General features: G+C 39.0%; 1 protein-coding gene across 6 annotated transcripts in view; it reads right to left on the bottom strand.

The window, feature by feature from the left end:
- Positions 1–18710, bottom strand: part of DMD (dystrophin) — a 2246075-nt gene that overhangs the window by 732700 nt on the left and 1494665 nt on the right. For all 6 annotated transcript variants that reach the window (XM_055393453.2, XM_055393450.2, XM_055393451.2 and 3 more), the window contains one exon: positions 8306–8414. In XM_055393453.2, coding sequence (XP_055249428.2) covers positions 8306–8414 — 109 coding nt within the window. The remainder of the gene's footprint in view (positions 1–8305; positions 8415–18710) is intronic.

Below are 18710 nucleotides of genomic sequence, written 5' to 3' on the forward strand. Positions count from 1 at the left end.
TATCCTGTTATCATAATTGATTAGGGGACCTCCTATTTTCTGGTATAAAATCATATTCCTAGGGCTTTAGACTTTCAGGGACTTTTTTTTTTTTAAGGTTTAGAGGTTTTAATTCTAAAACCAAGGATGGTATAGCCTTGTTCTAAGTGGTTTCAATAAAACAGTCATCTGTTAATGAAACAGAGAAAGACTTGGCTGAAACTAATGAGCCTTCTTATCTGAAAGGTTCAGCTGAGGCAGAATTAACGGTTGGAAGCCCAGCCAAAACTGGAAAGGCTCTGGGTGGCAATCCTCTTTGTGCTTCTGAGAAGGATGGGGACCCAAAAGAGGAGTAAGAATGTGAGAACTAATTGACAGCTTCCTTCCCTCCTCTCATGATCACTGCAGACAAACAAAGGTCATTTTCATAATAAATGAATTTTTTTCTCAGTATTTAAATCAAACAAATAAACAGTATGCCAAGATTATATTTAAGTCCCAGTTAACCACATGTTTTTATCAAATTGCCTAGATACTTAAAAGATAACTGAACTAGCCTTGGGATGCTTTATTGAACTCTAGAGAGGCATTTCAGTTCAGTTCAGTCGCTCAGTCATGTCCGACTCTTTGTGACCCCATGAATCACAGCACGCCAGGCCTCCCTGTCCATCACCAACTCCCGGAGTTCACTCAAACTCATGTCCATCGAGTCGGTGATGCCATCCAGCCATCTCATTCTCTGTCGTCCCCTTCTCCTCCTGCCCCCAATCCCTCCCAGCATCAGAGTCTTTTCCAGTGAGTCAACTCGTCGCGTGAGGTGGCCAAAGCATTGGAGTTTCAGCTTTAGCATCAGTCCTTCCAATGAACATCCAGGATTGATCTCCTTTAGAATGGACTGGTTGGATCTCCTTGCAGTCCAAGGGACTCTCAAGAGTCTTCTCCAGCACCACAGTTCAAGTGAAGTGCAAATCATAAATGCAGAAATAATGCTATATGTGTTTGATATTTAAGTACAGCCTTCAAAACTTTAGATGAAAAATAAATCACTGCTTGAAATACACTGTTCTGATTAATAACATAAGCTTTGGCATTACAGAGATGTATCTTCAAATACCCACTCTGCCACTTACTAGCTTTATAACTTTGGACAAACCCTTCTGTTGCTTGGTTTTCTCATCTACAGAATGGGAACCACAACAAAACTCATGTAAAAAGTACAACCATAGCACTAATTATAAGCCTCTTTGTATTAATTTTGGTTCATTCGGAAGTAGATTATAGAATGAGGATTTGATTGTGTGTGTGTGTTAGTCACTCAGTCATGTCTGACTCTTTGCAACCCCATGGGGTATAGCCCCCCGGGCTCCTCTGTCCATGGGATTTTCCAGGCAAGAATACTGGAGTGGGTTGCCATACAAATAGTTTAATTGGTGGTTTTCCCTGGTGGTTCAGTGGTAAAGAATCTGCCTGCCAAGCAGGAGACACAGGTTTGATCCCTGGGTTGGGAAGATCACCTGGAGGAGCAAATGGCAATCTACTCCAGTATTCTTGCCTGGGAAATTCCATGGACAGAGGAGCCTCGCGGGCTACCATCCATGGGGTCGCAAAAGAGTCAGACACAACTTAGCAACTAAACAACAATAATACAACTTTAATCGGCAGATGACGCCAGGAAGCTGTGGTGGAAGAATAAGGAGATGAATAGGAATGGGAAGGAAGTCTTTACAGGGCATGCTAATAAAATAGGTCATCACTGTAGCCAACTGTGGTTCAACTCACTGAAGACCTCTGGTGTTCAGCCCTGGAGTTGTCCTACCCAAGGAATGAAGAGGGTGTGCTATTTATCCGGCAACTCCTCTCCATCAGTGATTGAGTACTGTTCTAGCACATCCTCTGCAAGTGAGTGAGCTTCTCCAATGGCAAGAGAAAGTGCCTGGGCAGAGTGATAGGTACTTGCCTTCAGAAGCTTGAGGGTTTACCAGAAGGACAAGTGCTGAGGGGACATGGGTAGGCCATTAAGGGCCAAATTTGACCCACCTGCCCTTATCTGGTTTCTGTAAATAGCCTGTTAATAGAACATAGCCATGCCTGTTGATTTACATATTATCTATGGTTTGGCTGCTTTTAGTATACAGTGACAAAGTTGATCCCAAGACCCACAAAGCTGAAAATACTATCCGACTCTCTACAAAGAGAGTGCAATAAGGGATCAGGGCAATGGATCCCTTATTTAGTTGGTAGCACAACTGAGATTAGAATTTAGGCTTCTTGACCTCTAATACAGCACTTGCCTAATTACACTTGAGAATGGCTCTCTCCAAAATTAATTACAGGAAGAGATGGCTTTACCAGTGTTTAATCAACCAGAAACCTCTATTAACTGGCACTTCTAAGAGTCTATTTATACAATGGTCATTCATTCCCAGTTATTACCCTGGGAAATCTGAAGAACTCCAATATCCTGATTTGGAGTCTTGACATAAAGCATGTTCTATATGCAATTTCTTTCAGAAATGCTAAATCGGGTATAGTGGAATCTGAATGTTCCCAGACCCAGCAGCTTGTGGGTAAGAAAGGATTCACACTGACATTTACAACTAGATCTGTCGGCTCCTTGCCTCCATCTGCCAAGCAGGCCTTCAGGCCCATGCAAAGTCCTGCCTACCTAATCGTTTACAAGAGTCTTGAGGGGTGTTGCGTATAAGCATGGCTGTTGCACCCACAGGTAGGTCTAAGCTGCTCTGCTAGGCAAATACTGCTAAGGCTTAGTGTGCTGTACACCTCCTTGAACTTCCAAGCTCTAAAGTTCTGGGTGGGGGTGGTGCTGGAACAACTGGAGTTCCCTTTGGTGTCCACAGCACTGGTTCTCACTCAAGTTCCATGCTACATTGCAGGCAGGAAGCAGGGATGAACTCCTTCCTCATTGATCATAGGCCTACGGCAATAGTTCTTAAAGTGCAGCCTCAAGACCAGCAGCATCGGTGCAACGTGGAGACATTTTAGAGACGCAAATTCTCAAGCATTACCCCACATCTACTGAATTAGGACCTCCAGATTGAACCCTGCAATCTGTGCTTTAGTAAGAAATGGGTGATTCTGACGTATGGTATAGTTTGAGATTAGGACTCTGCACATACACCAATGCTTTCATCTTTGCTTTCTTCCCTTTTCCTCAATATCGTGGTTTGGGTGTTAAGATGGCCACAATAAAGCCATCCCTTCCCTGTATGCACATCCATTGCCAGTTCCCTTCCCTGTATGCACATCCATTGCCAGTGACATCACAGCTCTCCCTTCAAAAGGTGAAGTCTATTTCTCCACCTCTTGAGCCTGGGCTAGACTGAAAACTTGCCTCGACGAATAGAATGTAGCAGAAGTGATGTTGTATGAATGACAGATTCTAGGTGACAAGACATCTTGTACTTTTCACTCTTATCCTCTCGAAACACTGCCCTGAGAATGCCATATAATGAACCCAGTTCAGCCTATGGGAGGATGATAGGTGTTGTGAAGAACCAAGGTTCTCCAGCCAACAGCCAGCTGTCAGCTATCTAAGGGAATCCATCTAGCTTCTATTGAGTTTCCAAATAACTGCATGTACAAGAATGGCCCCTAGCAAGACCTTTAGAACACCTATTAAGTGAACCACAGCCCAACTGCAGACCCACAAAATCACAAGCAAGTAAATAACCCTTGTTTAAAGCCATTACATTTAGAGTGTTTTAATGCAGAGATAGAAAACTGAAGTAAAAAATACACCTGCCAAGCAGGAGACATGGGTTTGACCCCTGGGTTAGGAAGATCTCCTGGAGAAGGGAATGGCAATGCACTCCAGTATTCTGGCTGGGGAAATCCCATGGACAGAGGAGCCTGGCAGGCTGCAGTCTACCGGGGTTGGTTGAAAAGAGGTGGACACAACATAGTGACTAAACGAGAAAAATGATATACTTAGGTATCTAAGCAACAACTGTAAAAAGTTTTTTTCTAGTGTGCCTCTTTGTCTTGCAACCTCAAACAATTTATACAGCTCAGGCAGGACCACCTCATCATGTTACATAGATTAAATCATAAAGGAGCTTGGTTTAGTGTTTTTAAAAAGGTCCCTGGGCCTCCATTTCCACACATATAGAAGAAATACATTCAAATAGGTACTTCCAATGATTCTTCTAGGCTCAGAATTCTATGATTCTAAGAAATTCAAATACAGTAAACTGATTTCTTCTACTCCTTAATTAGAGAAGACAGAAAAACATTTCTCACTTTTACTCCTCATACATCTTAAGACTGAGTTAAATAACATTAACTATGGGCTAACTGCCTTCCTATCTAGAATTTCCATTAGGTTCTTGGACAGAGAGATAGTGCAAGGCACAGAAAAACAAAACACAGGCTTTGGAGTCTGACACACTTGGATTATAATCCTGGCTCTGTTTCTTTCCAGCTGTGTGGCCTTCATCTATTTCCCTTCCGAGCCTTGTGATCCTTACCTTAAAAATACTGTACTGTGTATAACCATACATACTTGGCAATTATTTTGATGAGAAAGGCATGTATACAAAAGCAGCTAGAATAATAGTAGGAGCACAATGGAAAAAAATTTACAGTGAATGATAAATCATATTATATTACAATATAGTACATGAAATAATCAGATAACAGAACTGTATTACAAATTATATTTTCCCTTTTTATATTTATTTCAGATTATATTCCTGACTTCCAGAAATTTAAACAATTCTTAATTCTTATGTTTAAATTACCACATTAAGGAAAAAGGAATGTTTGATTTTATAAGCAGCTTTGGCAGAAAAGAGCTGTCTGCAGGAGTCTCCTCATGTCTTGTCACTAACTTTAAACCAGGCACCTCCAAGCTCTAATCATCACTGGCCTGAGCACATCTTTCACATCTTTTGATCATACAATACTTTGCCTAACTTGTCGGTTCCTTCCATAGATCAAAGAAGTAGAAATGAAGAATAAGTAATTAACAGATGACCAGGTCTCTTCTCTAGCTTTGCCTTCAGTAACCTCGTGGGAAAAAAAAAAAAGTGTGAACAGGGAAATATCTAAGCAAAGACCATAAGACGTCGCCAAGCCTGCACATAGTGAAGGATGGCAAGGACTCTGACACCCCATTCCAATGATTAACTGAGATTATTTCCCGTTTTCCCTTAAAACTGTCATGACCAAGCAGAATTGTCAAAATTGCTTTTTGGGGACATGAGTTCCCTGTCTCCCCGGATTGCTGGATTTCTGATTAATAGAAAGTGAGCTTTCCTGGTGGCTTAGATGGTAAAGAATCTACCTGCAATGCAGGAAACCTGGGTTTGATCCCTGGGTTGGGAAGATCCCCTGGAGGGGGCATGGCAACCCACTCCAGTATTCTTGCCTGGAGAATTCAGTCTATGGGGATGCAAAGAGTTGGACATGACTGAACGATTAACACTTTCACTTTCTGTGGAGCCCTATACCAAGGCCACAGATATGGAGACCCGGACCAAGGTCATCTCCAGAACCAACTAAGCCCCATAGCAATCACTGCCATGAGACACCTCACCCCACCTAAACTGGCCAGCTCCCTGACCCCATATTAGGTAAAAATACCCACCCTAATCGATCACATAATGCCACCCTTCCAGCAGGAATTTTCTTTGTCTTGAGCCTATAAAAACTGGCTACTAACACACAAAAGGGGTCAGCATTCCTTGGTCTGTCAGAAGGTCGACCCGCTGTGCTTGCAGTACCCTCATTACCTCTGTTTTTTGTTCTATCTTTGCCTGGAACACTCTCTCCTGGATGTGAACCTTGCTCACTTCCTCACTTCCATCAGCTTTCTCAAGTATTTGCTTAACAGATAAGATTCATTGATCCAACTTCAGGCAATCATGTCTTCATTCCTGCTCACTCCCTCTTATCCTGCTTTCCTGTTCTCCATAAACTGTGCTTCTCAAAATTCAGTGTGCAAATGAATTACCTCGGGATCTTATTAAAATGTAGATTCTGATGCACTGGGTCTGGAGTGGGGCCTGGCATTCTGCAACTTTAACAAGTTCCCATTTGATATCAATCCATGGACTAAACTCTGTAACTCTGAACAATATTGAGACAGTATCTGTTTTCTTTATCTGCTCATCCTGTTTTTCTTCCAATCAGAGTACAGCTGAACTTCGATTAACACTGAGGTTAGGGCTGACTTACTGCACAGTTGAAAATCCAGTCTGCTCTGTGTATTCATGTTTCTGCCATTTAGACAGCTCCTTCACATGCACAGATTCAATTCACCATGGATCATGTAGTACTGGAATATTTATTATTGAAAAAATTCTGCACATAAATGCACCTGCATAGTTCAAACTCATGTTGTTCAAAGGTCAACTAGAAGGGTTTCATGAAGGGAGGGAACTTAACTTACTCTATGCTGCATTCTCAGCACCTAGTATAATGTTCAATACATAGAAGTTACTCAATAGATATTAAGTAGATGAATTAAATATGTTTCTGGAAACCGAAACTGGAACTGAATCTGTTCTCCAACAGAACTGTTATAGTCACATCTAAGAACTTTACAGGTTAAACAGATTTCTGTGCTCTGCCTTTCAAAAATTCCAACCATGAGAAAGTAGCTTAAATAGGAGCATAAACTCATAATTATATCAGAGTTCAATAGAAACAAATTATTGGATCCCAATTTCTTTACAGAGTTAGAGAATCTGAGACTGAATATCAGGAGAAAGCTAGAGAACAAATACCAATAAATGATTATATAGGGACAAACTATGCATGTGTGCTGAGGGAACCAAAAATTACAGGTCATAAAAAGAAATAAACCTGATATAACTAATTGAAGATAAACACTGATAGAGCAATTTTAGTCTCTCAGATTGACCAAAAAAAAAAAAAAGGAAGAAGAAAGAATGCTCACACATCTTTTTAAAGTATCTGATATAAAATTTAACTCTGATGTCTTCTTAGAAACCCCAGGGGTACACAAGACACACTGTTCCCAGATTGTAGAGCATGTTTTAACCTAAGCACTGTTTATGCCTTCTACTGAATTATCATTGTGCTACCTTGGGTGATCTTTCCATTGTGGTATATTTCTAATTGATATGAACTTTACTTGAAGAACCATAGTTAAATTCTGCAAACATCTGATCTTTGAAATGTAGAAAAGGGGAAAAAAAGGAAGCAAAAAACAAGAAAAAAAATACATTTTTTATTTCTATCTAATTATAGAATTGGTATAGCAGAAAAGTTTTTTGGCTCCTTGCCCGTGGGATTCAAAGCCAGCCTTAACATTGCCATGAGATTTTATGCATACCTTCTACTAAGAAATGAATAGAAGGTGAAAAAGAATAGATTGAAAATATGCAATAAAAACAAAAGTTAAAACTATAGCTAAATGAAGAAACATTCCTCCCCCAAGTCTACTTCTGGTAGTCATGGTCCATTTTCCTTTTTCTTGAACTAAAAATGAAAGAGCTCTTAAGATTGTCTTCAGGTGGAACAGAGGGAAGTGCTAGGAGGATTGTGTGTATTTCTGTGGTTTGGGGAATTTTTATATTTTTGGTAACACTGTGTGATTTGCAGGATCTTAGTTCCCTGACCAGGGTTTGAACCCGTGCCCTCTGCAGTGGAAGCACAGGGTCTGAACCACTGGACTGCCAGGGAAGTCCCTGTGTAGGCATATTTGAATAAGATTACCTAAAGGATATAGGATTCATTGAGATGGGGTCCTTACATATTTAGTCTTGGAGGCTCTACCCTGATTCTCGCTTCAGGAACAACACATGCATGGTTCTGACTGGAAGCACTGATAGCTGATGGTATTCCTTACTGAGAATTGCCTTTGGCCCCAGAAGACTCTTCTAAGATCTCCTTTTCCTTCCAGTGGGCAGCCCCTGGGCAAAGGCTGGTGGTTCAGGAATACAAAGACCAAGCTCTAATCCTGCAATTCAGGAGGGCTCTGGACAACCCACTCAGCCGTAGGCTCCTGTGGAGTAGGCTGAGGCCTCTCTTGCAGTCAAATCACCCTGCAGCCCCCCAGCCCCTTCTGCTATCTCTGCTATGGGTCTTTCTTCACTGTAGGTACATTTCTGGAGAGCACACCCCTATATACATATGGAGTCACCCCGTATGACTCCATACGCTCCATCAGTCTCTTTCCAAGGAACCTAGCTCTAAGACATTTTGCATTGTAAATAACCCAAGTTTATTCTTATTTTCAGCATTGCAACTCATTTTCCCTTTAACCCAGGGAGCATCTCACTGTTGTGCTTTTGAGCAAATGTCCAAAGCCACAGAGAATGTGATCCAGCATACTTACGTGCTCCAATTGCTGTCAGTCCAGGGGCTGGGACAGGCCACTTTGCCCTCAGCTCTTGAAGTAAGTGGGTTACCGCCTTCCACTCCGAGCTCAGATCTTCTAACTTCCTCTTTAATAGAAAAGCATGCATGTTATTTATTCGATTAACATCTTGCAGTAACTTAATTCACCAAGTTATTAATTTATTTTGTGAATACATTATTGTATTTCTATCGTATTTTACTTCTAAATTAACTTTTCTGGGTGGAATTCCTTTCAAAGGTATTTTAATTAAATACTTCAACCAACCTCACTACAAATTTTTATTGACTGTTTGCTGCATACAGGCTCTTGCTCCAGGCACAATTTCATTGAAAGGACGTAGAGTGCAAACATTATTGAAAGCAAAACAAATAAACAAAAAATGTCATCTCAGCAATTGGCTTGACTGTTTTAAATAGTATCTAGTGTGGCTGCGGAGAAGGCAATGGCACCCCACTCCAGTACTCTTGCCTGGAAAATCCCATGGATGGAGGAGCCTGGTAGGCTGCAGTCCATGGGGTCGCTAAGAGTCTGACACGATTGAGTGACTTCACTTTCACTTTTCACTTTCATGCATTGGAGAAGGAAATGGCAATCCACTCCAGTGTTCCTGCCTGGAGAATCCCAGGGACGGCGGAGCCTGGTGGGCTGTCATCTATGGGGTTGCACAGAGTCAGACACGACTGAAGGGACTTAGCAGCAGTAGCAGCAGCAGTGTGGCTGCATACCATAATTTTCCAGAAGACATTAAAATTATCTTACTGCCCTGGCTCACCCCAGATCAATCCTATTAGCAACACTTGGAAGGAGGGGCTGAGGCACACATGGGAATAAGCCTCTGAGTTCACTTTAAGGAAGGATTCTTGTCCCAAATGGTGAAGAAGATGTCAGTAGACATCCTTCAGGTGTCAGGTGGCCTTGCCTAAGGACTTGCCCTTCTCAGGGTAGCCCTTATTCAAAGACTGATCAAGGTGAGAGTATAAAGATTCAGCCAATTTGGTTCAAAGCAGGACCATTTTGAGGGTCATTTTAGCTGCAGTAGGGTCAGCCAAGCCTGTAGATGGTCAGTGATGTGTATATGTTAACAAGTGACTCTCTGGGGAAAACAAATAAACAAGTTGATTTTAGTGTTTTCTAATTTCTGTGGTGTAGATGGTCCAACTATAGCCAATTTTAGTTACCAAAAGAATGTCAAGTAGCTCACAAAGTGCCTGAAAATATGCTAATAGGTCCTCAGAAGCAGATCCAAGCCACTTCCAGTGTAACACTGGTTAATCATAAGATAACTTACTGCCAGTAGAATGTGAGGAGAGGTAATACCTGTCAGTTCTGGGCTGATCCTTATAAAAATTGAGTGAGGTTTTTCCATCCATTCTTTCCCTTTCCGCTAGCTGGAAGCAGAGGACTCAAAGGTCCCAGGTCAAACTTTCTCAATGGATTGGGGGGATAATTTATCATAATACTTTGGAGCTGCTGCTGCTGCTGCTAAATCACTTCAGTCGTGCCTGACTCTGTGTGACCCCATAGACAGAAGCCCACCAGGCTCCCCCATCCCTGGGATTCTCCAGGCAAGAACACTGGAGCGGGCTGCCATTTCCTTCTCCAACGTGTGAAAGTGAAAAGTGAAAGTGAAGTCGCTCAGTCGTGTCCGACCCTTAGCGACCCCACGGACTGCAGACTACCAGGCTCCTCCATCCATGGGATTTTCTAGGCAAGAGTACTGGAGTGGCTTGCTATTGCCTTCTCCAATACTTTGGAGCAGTGGTTCTCATATGTTGGGACCATCAGAATCACCTGGAAGACTTGTTAAACTACTGACTGCTGGCTTTCAACCTCAGAGTTCTAGATTCAACAGATCTTGGGTGGGGCCCAAAAACTGACACTTCTAACACTTTTCCAGTGGATGGTGATGTTGATTGTCCAGGACCAGAGCCTAAGGCATCCATTATAAGCAATTAATTACCTAGCCATCTACAATGGAGTAGATATGTATCATCCTTGATAAAAATAAGAAAATAGGTCCTTAAATCATTTTCTATAGGATTTAATTTTCTTGAAAAATCCCACTTAAGCAAAGCTGCCAAGGGAATAAATACTAAAATAAATATTAAAAAGTTATAATTTGCTATTTTAACTATCCTCTGTGCTGTTAAGGTTATTTATTCTATTATGTCTGACATTGTGTCAAGTCAGGGCTTTAAATTTCTTCTCCCAGAGTACATGCTGTTAAACATTTACTATCACATTAGTGAATATTATTTTTTATATTTATTAAAACATAAGCCTTGAATCCAAAAGTGCACAAAAAAATGCCTCTGATCAGTGAGGGAAAACTACCATCGAAAGTCATGACATGTGGAAGATATTTTCTGTTCTGACATCAGAGCTAAACATTGAGAATTAAATATTATCCAAGGCTGGTGAATTAATATATATATATATGTATTTGGTCTTTTGATTCCCCTGCTAAATTGCAGTGAGTTCACAGGGAAAGAATAATAAGAGGAACTAGAAGTTGTTGATAACAACAACAACAACAAATAGCAATAGATAATAGGGAAGAGACAATAAATGTAAAAGTAGTTCTCTGAAAACATCATGATCTTGGGTCACTTATTGAAGGGATAAGGGTGCAGCAAATGGTCTCATACATTATATAACCTATAGGAAGTCACCTGTATATGCTGAGAGACAAAGAGGGAGAGAGGAAGAGAGAGAGATTAGAGATTGACTTACATACTGCTGAGATCTGCCCACTCTTATATTCTGTAAGCATATGGCCCCATAGTGAGTAGGCGAGGAGAGATGGGAATTTGCTGTTTCTACAGTTGGCTTAGGTTTCACTTTTCTCTCATGGTGTAAGCATCTCACTGCACTGAGTTAGATTTTAAATATTTAAAGTATTTATCTAACAACCTGCCTCTGAAATAAAATTAACTATTTCATCTGGGTCTCAACTGAAGACACAGTGATCAGTACTGAACTTCATATTCCATGTGCACAATGAAATTGAGCAGGACCCTGTGGGGATCCTGGGCACAAAAACCTTTCTCTGTCCCTTATTTCTTGTTGGTAGCAAATAGGCTTCATTCAGCCTCCATGACTTTCCCTGTGTTTCAAAGGTCAGGTTCGAATAGTTGCTAATCAGGGAAGGGAGAGGATGCAAAGAAAAGGGAGGAGCAGTCAAGAAATGGCAGAGCAGCCTTGACACAGGCTCTTGGTTCCAACTCAAGGGATACACTTAACAATATCTTTGAGCTCTTCTGCAGTCCATAGGGTCGCTACGAGTCAGACACGACTGAGCGACTTCACTTTCACTTTTCACTTTCACACATTGGAGAAGGAAATGGCAACCCACTCCAGTGTTCTTGCCTGGAGAATCCCAGGGACGGGGGAGCCTGGTGGGCTGCCGTCTATGGGGTCGCACAGAGTCGGACATGACTGAAGTGACTTAGCAGCAGAACTAAAACCTCCAACAAATGGAAGATGTTAACTACTTGATGAAGCATTCTTCATTCCAGAGACAAGGTTTGATAACCTCAAGATCCACAGAAGCTCATCAGGAGACCCTGAGGCCAGATTAAAGAAATGCAGGCCTTGCACACACCCTTATCCTTATCAGCAACTCAGCCCTTGAACCATTTCTATAAAACTCTTCACCCAATTCCCCCACAAAGGGACACACAGTTTTGCCTGGCAAAGCAATAAAGCTAATCTCTTCTACTTCACCCAAAGCTCTGTCTCTGAGATTCATTTTGGCAACCATGCAGAGAAGCTTTTTCAGCATCAGTAACTGTACAATGAAACAGAACAACAATTGATGCTTATAATGATGACCCTGAACATTAAGAAAGTTTTAAATTACACTATGTTTTACGGCAGTCCACTCCAGTATTCTTGCCTGGAGAATCCCATGGATGGAGGAGCCTGGTGGGCTACAGTACATGGGGTCGCAAAGAGTCGGGCACGACTGAGCGACTTAACTTTGACTTTAGTATCCGAAGTCCTGGATTTCAGTCCTAACTCATTACTACTGGTTTTGTGATCACTAGCAAAATCAGTACTCTTGCCTGGAAAATCCCATGGACAGAGGAGCCTGGTAGGCTGCAGTCCGTGGGGTTGCAAAGAGTTGGACACGACTGAGCGACTTCACTTTCACTTTTCACTTTCATGCACTGGAGAAGGAAATGGCAACCCACTCCAGTGTTCTTGCCTGGAGAATCCCAGGGACGGGGGAGCCTGGTGGGCTGCCATCTATGGGGTTGCACAGAGTCGGACACGACTGAAGTGACTTAGCAGCAGCAGCAGCAAAATCAGGTAGGTCAGTCAAATTCATCATCCTTGAAACATGTATATAATACTACCACCTAACTCATAGCTTTGTTGGATTAACTAAATGAGATCTTTTTATGAAAAGAACTCTGTGAACTGTAAAGTACTATAAAATTGTTGGTTAGCTATTATGCACTGCTTAATGAAGCAAAACAGAAGATAGTCAATAAAAGTTTTCATTAAGATAGTTAAAATGAAAACATTTCAATGTTTAAAAGATTTGGTTTAGGTTATCCTGAAAATAACATGTTTATATATTCAATTCTCTTTTATTAATACATAAAACTCTGAGTGGTCTATTCATTTATTAGAATGTTATTTTGCCCATTGTTTTTTTCAGATGGGTAAATAAGGTATTTATATGATTTCAGATGTAGAGATTTTAAAAATTTAGTAGTAGCCCCCAGTGTACCACAAACATCTGATACCACAAAGAAGCTCAGAGTGTATGTTAACTAATCTTTCATAAATATTAGCAAATGACATCACATAAAATGGCTGTAGATTTTGATTCAGCTGGTCACAAAAACACTCTTGCAACTTTTCAAGTACCTGTTGTACTTAGAGTTGAAACTGACTATTTATACATTATGGATAAATATATATCATTTATATATAAATGTATATTTATTATATTTATACTATTGTTATAAATATATCATTATTAAATTAATTATATTTATTATCATAAATATAATAAATACTATATTATATAAAAATTTATATGTTTATATATAATAAATAATATATATTATAATATATATATATTATTTTTCATTTGTTTTTGCTTTCCTTTTTTGTTCCCTGGCCTGTGCCCTTATTTTTTATTCTTTCATCTTTTCTATTAGGCTGTAAAGTTCCTTCAGGTAGCAAAAAATGTTTGGCTGCAGCAACTAATGCAGCATTCTTCACATAATAGACTTTAAGCTGTACCCATAAAAAAATGTAAAAGGTAATGATTTGCTAATGATGTTAATCTTTAATGAAATTTAAAGGAATCAAATGCATGTCTAAATTCCAACATCTTTAAATATAAAATCAGTGGGATAATAGTTATCAAGTCCTACTCTTGATTAAGTGTCCAGAGTTTTAAGAATTTGAATATGCTAAGCAAGACTGCAGATCCCAGGATTTCCTCACAAGAGCTCAAAACTCAACAGTCATTGTAGATTCATGTTTTACCAAAAAGGAGAAACTCTGAGATCATTTTTTTTAAAAGGGAAAAATGAAATTCATTCTAGGGGGCATTTGTACCTGAGCATTATTCTCCATTGTGTGTATGTGTGTTTATATGTGTGTATTTTACCTAGAGTTAGTCATTAAATGTTAAGACAATTATATCAAACTGTGCAATTTCTTCTTTATGAAGAGTGAAAATTAATTACAAAAAATTATTTCTGAATATAGGTTTCCTTTTTAAATGTAAAATGGAATATAACTCTGAACTACTTACGTTTGGGATATTCAAAATTTTAAAATCTTGTATTTATCTCGTGTTAATGTTTGGCATGATATTAATATCTGTTACATAAATAAATCATCCTATGACTTTATATACATAGACACACATGTGAATATTGTAACTGAAACATCTATGTCTCCATGTCTGTGTCTATAAATTAATACAACTGAGGACCAGAGGTGAAATTCAGATCTCTAAAATGCTTGTCCAGTTCCAGCATGAGTTACTGAGTAAGACTAAATTGAGACTCTTCCCCAAAATATTTTCTCACAAAAAAGTCAGTTCATATTAGCTTATAATGTCTTTTGTGTTTCAATTGTTTTATTTTGAACAACAAAGTTCCACAGTACCCTGAAATACTCTCAAGAGATATGAATTTGCGATGCATATAGAAGTTATCTGCTAGAAATGGTTAATAAAACCAAAAGGAAGTGAAGAAAATTGATAAACTATTAACAATTATTCCTAGGGTATACCTTCACATTTACCAGTGGTAAAAGTCATTGTAAGCAAATGTTTTAAAGATAGTTTTAAAAAGCTAAACAATAAGTTATTCTGATGGGGTGATATATAAATTACATCTAAGAATAATGAAAAGATGATCTCTCCTAATATTTTGGGAATGGGCACTGAAGTTAGGTATAAATATCCCAGTGATAACATTGAGGAAGTGAAAACCAGGCCTTCTAGTAAATGGCAGTTAGCTAGGTATGATGGTCTCAAGTAAACATAAACAGCCACAGAAAATAAACTATACAGAGATATGGACGCCCAAGGGCCATGTTTGGGGTAAGACAGAGACAAGGCCACTATGCCACCACAAAAATGACAAATAGGAGGCACTGTTACTACTTCTTAACTCTGCCCTGCTTTACCTTCCAGATAAAAACTGTTAGGTATGTTCCTAGTTGTCTCTGAACAGAGAGCTTTGACTGCACCATTTGGGGATTAAAACACTGCCATATTGCAAATAACTTAGAAGGAAGACAGTAAGCTCTAGAATTCTGGAATAGATGTGTGTGAGTGTATGCCTGTGCTTGTGTGAATGAACTCTTTTCATAAAATACAACTGTGGCAAAAGCAATATTCCTAATTAGTGTGTTATTTTATAAAATGTGAGATTTCAAATATTGGAAGTGCTAATCAATTAGGAAATTAAATATAACTAGGCATTTGACAGGAGAAGGCAATGGCACCCCACTCCAGTACTCTTGCCTGGGAAATCCCATGGATGGAGAAGCCTGGTGGGCTACAGTTCGTGGGGTCGCTAAGAGTCGGACACGACTGAGCGACTTCACTTTCACTTTTCACTTTCACACATTGGAGAAGGAAATGGCAACCCACTCCAGTGTTCTTGCCTGGAGAACCCAGGGACAGAGGAGCCTGGTGGGCTGCCATCTGTGGGGTTGCACAGAGTCGGACATGACTGATGCGACTTAGCAGCAGCAGCAGCAGGCATTTGACAATCTCATCCACATTCTTAAATGATTCTATCAGTTGCTCAAGAATTTATTATAAATTTTATCTTCTCAGTGGGAAAGCGAGGTTCTCCTTATATTCAAGCATAAGTGATTAGCACTGATTCAATCTCTCATGGTCAAGACTTTTTACTCAGTTGTAAAACTTATTTGGATTAAAAAATGAAATTCTGATACTCATCTATTAATAAATTATAAAATCTCTCTAATATTGTTACTCTATAATTCTTCCCTGAACTGTTTCTATTACCATTGGCATGGAAATTGTGTTTATCAAGTGAGTCAAATCAAAATGGATCTGTTAGTCTGGGGGATAGACTCATATCTGTTATCTTGCTATTGATTCTGATGTTACAAAAAAAAAAGTTACACCATGTAAATGAGATTATAGCCTGATAGATGATTTATAATGATCCAAGGACTGTTATAATCATAATATGTAATTGGGCAACATTTTCACCAACAAGACACCACTTGACCTTCTATACCATATATAAATTTTCGGATGCACATCTGTTGTGAGTGATATATTTTGAATTATCAGGCAAAAAAAAAAATAAATAAACCCAAAGAGTTTTTCAAAATTTCAAATGTTGATGCTGGCAGTAGAACAAACTCAGGAGGGGAAAAAAAAAAACCAACTTAATCTAGTTAATTAACAACAAAACAGCTGGGAAAATGAAACATCCCTGGTTGTGACTGACTATAATTGAAAATGACTAATGATGCTGTCATTCTGCAGCTTATATTGGAGGAAATGATGCCTGGAAGATGGTAATTGCCCTCTTGACCATTTGTTTACAGCAATTATCTTTGTGTTAAAGGTTGGGGTGGAACCCTTTGGCCAAATATAGAGAGCGCCTAACACCTCACTTTTTTCTCGCAACATTTAAAAAAAAATTCAAGAGCAGTAATAATACATATTATTATATTCATGTTAAGATTTTTCTGGATAATTTAAAAAGTTAGCAAAGCAAACCAGCTGGTGTGATCTTATCACTTCACCAAGTAACTAAGACATTTTAAATTTCATTAATGTTCTCAGTTCTAATAATGGAAGGTGATATAACTATTTCAAAATATATACACACATTTAAAAATTTTTAACAGGAAGAGCGGTGTTCCAAAATTAAAGTTAAAGAAAATGCAAATATAAGAGAATGCCATCCAAACGCTTAAGTTCTAAAGAACTAAAAATTTTTTAAGTCAAATAACAAATGGCTTTTCTTTTTTGTAGTAAATATTGTTGCTACTGAGGGTAGTTGTCTTTGTTGCTTTTTAACTGCTAAATTTGGGCTATTGAGGAAGCTACTTATTACTCTGTGAAAATGGAACATATTAAAATGATTCTACCAATAGCATTACCGTAAAGTATTATTACTAAAAGTATAGCTTAAGCAAAATAGTCAACAATTTATTGAACTTATCCAAGCAATCTTCAACAGCTTCTGAAGTTAAGATAAAGGAACAAGGTACAAATCAAATGAAATAAAAGTGTGTGTGTAGCGGAGAGAGAGACAGAGGAGATAGAAAGCAAAACAAAGATGCTAACTTCTTCAATTATCTTAAGATTTTCCCAGTAAATTTGCATCAGAGATCTAGTGCTACATTTATGTCATTAGTAGAACTGTCTCCTAGTATATGTTTGATCTTTAAGAGGAAGTTCTCAAAGAAAATAAGAAGTTTATCAGTTATGGATGACAGAAAAAATAAACTAAAATTTTACCATCTTTGAAAATTAAGGAAACCCTAGAGAAGTTGATGAAATGAAGGGTAAAAAAAAAAAAAAGAAAAACTGAACAAGGATGAGCCAAGCTCTTAAAGAGGACTCAGCCTGGGAGGATAGTGTAGGAGGTAAGCAGACAGCCTGTCTGATGTAGAATGTAGAGCTGCCAATAGACAGCCAATTTTCTAAGAAATAGAACCATTCTCTGCTGTGTCCTTAATTAGAATGTCTGAAAGTGGTGGACATACTAAACTATCCATTTAAATACTGGATCTTATATACACACCACAAGGGATTTTTATTTTCCTTTGAAAGACTATCACCATCTTCTTTATAATTGTTATATTTTCCAAATGTACCTCCTCCCCAAAACAAAAACCAAACTATTGTCATGAAAATGTATTGCAGGCTACTTGTACCCTTTCTCCTTCTATTAAAGGGTGAGAAACCTGAAAGTTAAGGAGGAAAGGCATTAGGAATAGTAAGATTTAAAAATTTTGATATATGAAGTCAAAGTTAAATGCACGGTTGATTTATGTACTATCAGAGCAAAGGCTCACCGTTCAGAAAAATCATCCCTAATCTTTAAAAAGAAGTTTTTGATCCATACAGAGATTTAAACAGTTCCCCTAGCTTGGTACCTTGTATTGCTAGGTTCCAGGTTTTGAAGGAGGAGGTAGTTTTTTTGTTTGTTTGTTTCTGGTTTTTTGTCTTCATTTTTCTTTTTTGTCAGCTTTAGATAGCATCCTTTAATATTTTGTTATTACACAGGAGGAAACCACTCTACATCCTAGCTTCTTTCCCTTTTCCTCTTCCAATGTTTGTAAGCTTTCAGAGTGTTTTTTCCTTAATGATGAGGTAGTTTCTGAGCCTTTACTGTCTCAGGCTACCAGATGCCCCAGCTAATCTTCAAGAATTTCCAAGGTCATGGTCCTTATCAAAAGCTGCACATGAATATTCTATTTTTCCTCACTCCTGATCTCCCAAATCAATTTTGCCCTTTGGCCACTATGAATCTGATATGGCGATTCCTCTCCCAACTTGAGGGGTAAATGGCAGAGCGGGGATGAGTTTTCATTTAAGCTGTGCTTCTCTGCCATGAACTGATTTGAAAGGACACGGTGAAGGAAGGGAAAAGAAAAGAAAGAAGAGGGCTGACTCTACACAACAGTTTCCAGGGATGTGAAAGACAAGGAAGTTAACACCCCCCGCTGTCTCATTTCAGGAAGGCAATCCCCCTCTTCTGTCACTAATGCTGCAGTAGAAATTAGAGACCCTAAAATGTGGCAGATCCCAGTTCTGAACTCATAGTGGCCCAGAAGTTGAAGATATGACCGATTAGCCTCAAGGTTTAGACGGTGTACATACAATGAAAACAAATTTTCT

The sequence above is a fragment of the Moschus berezovskii genome, chromosome X (assembly GCF_049115385.1).
Source record: "Moschus berezovskii isolate FMDL1 chromosome X, NW_MosBer_1.0, whole genome shotgun sequence".
NCBI classification, from domain to species: domain Eukaryota; kingdom Metazoa; phylum Chordata; class Mammalia; order Artiodactyla; family Moschidae; genus Moschus; species Moschus berezovskii.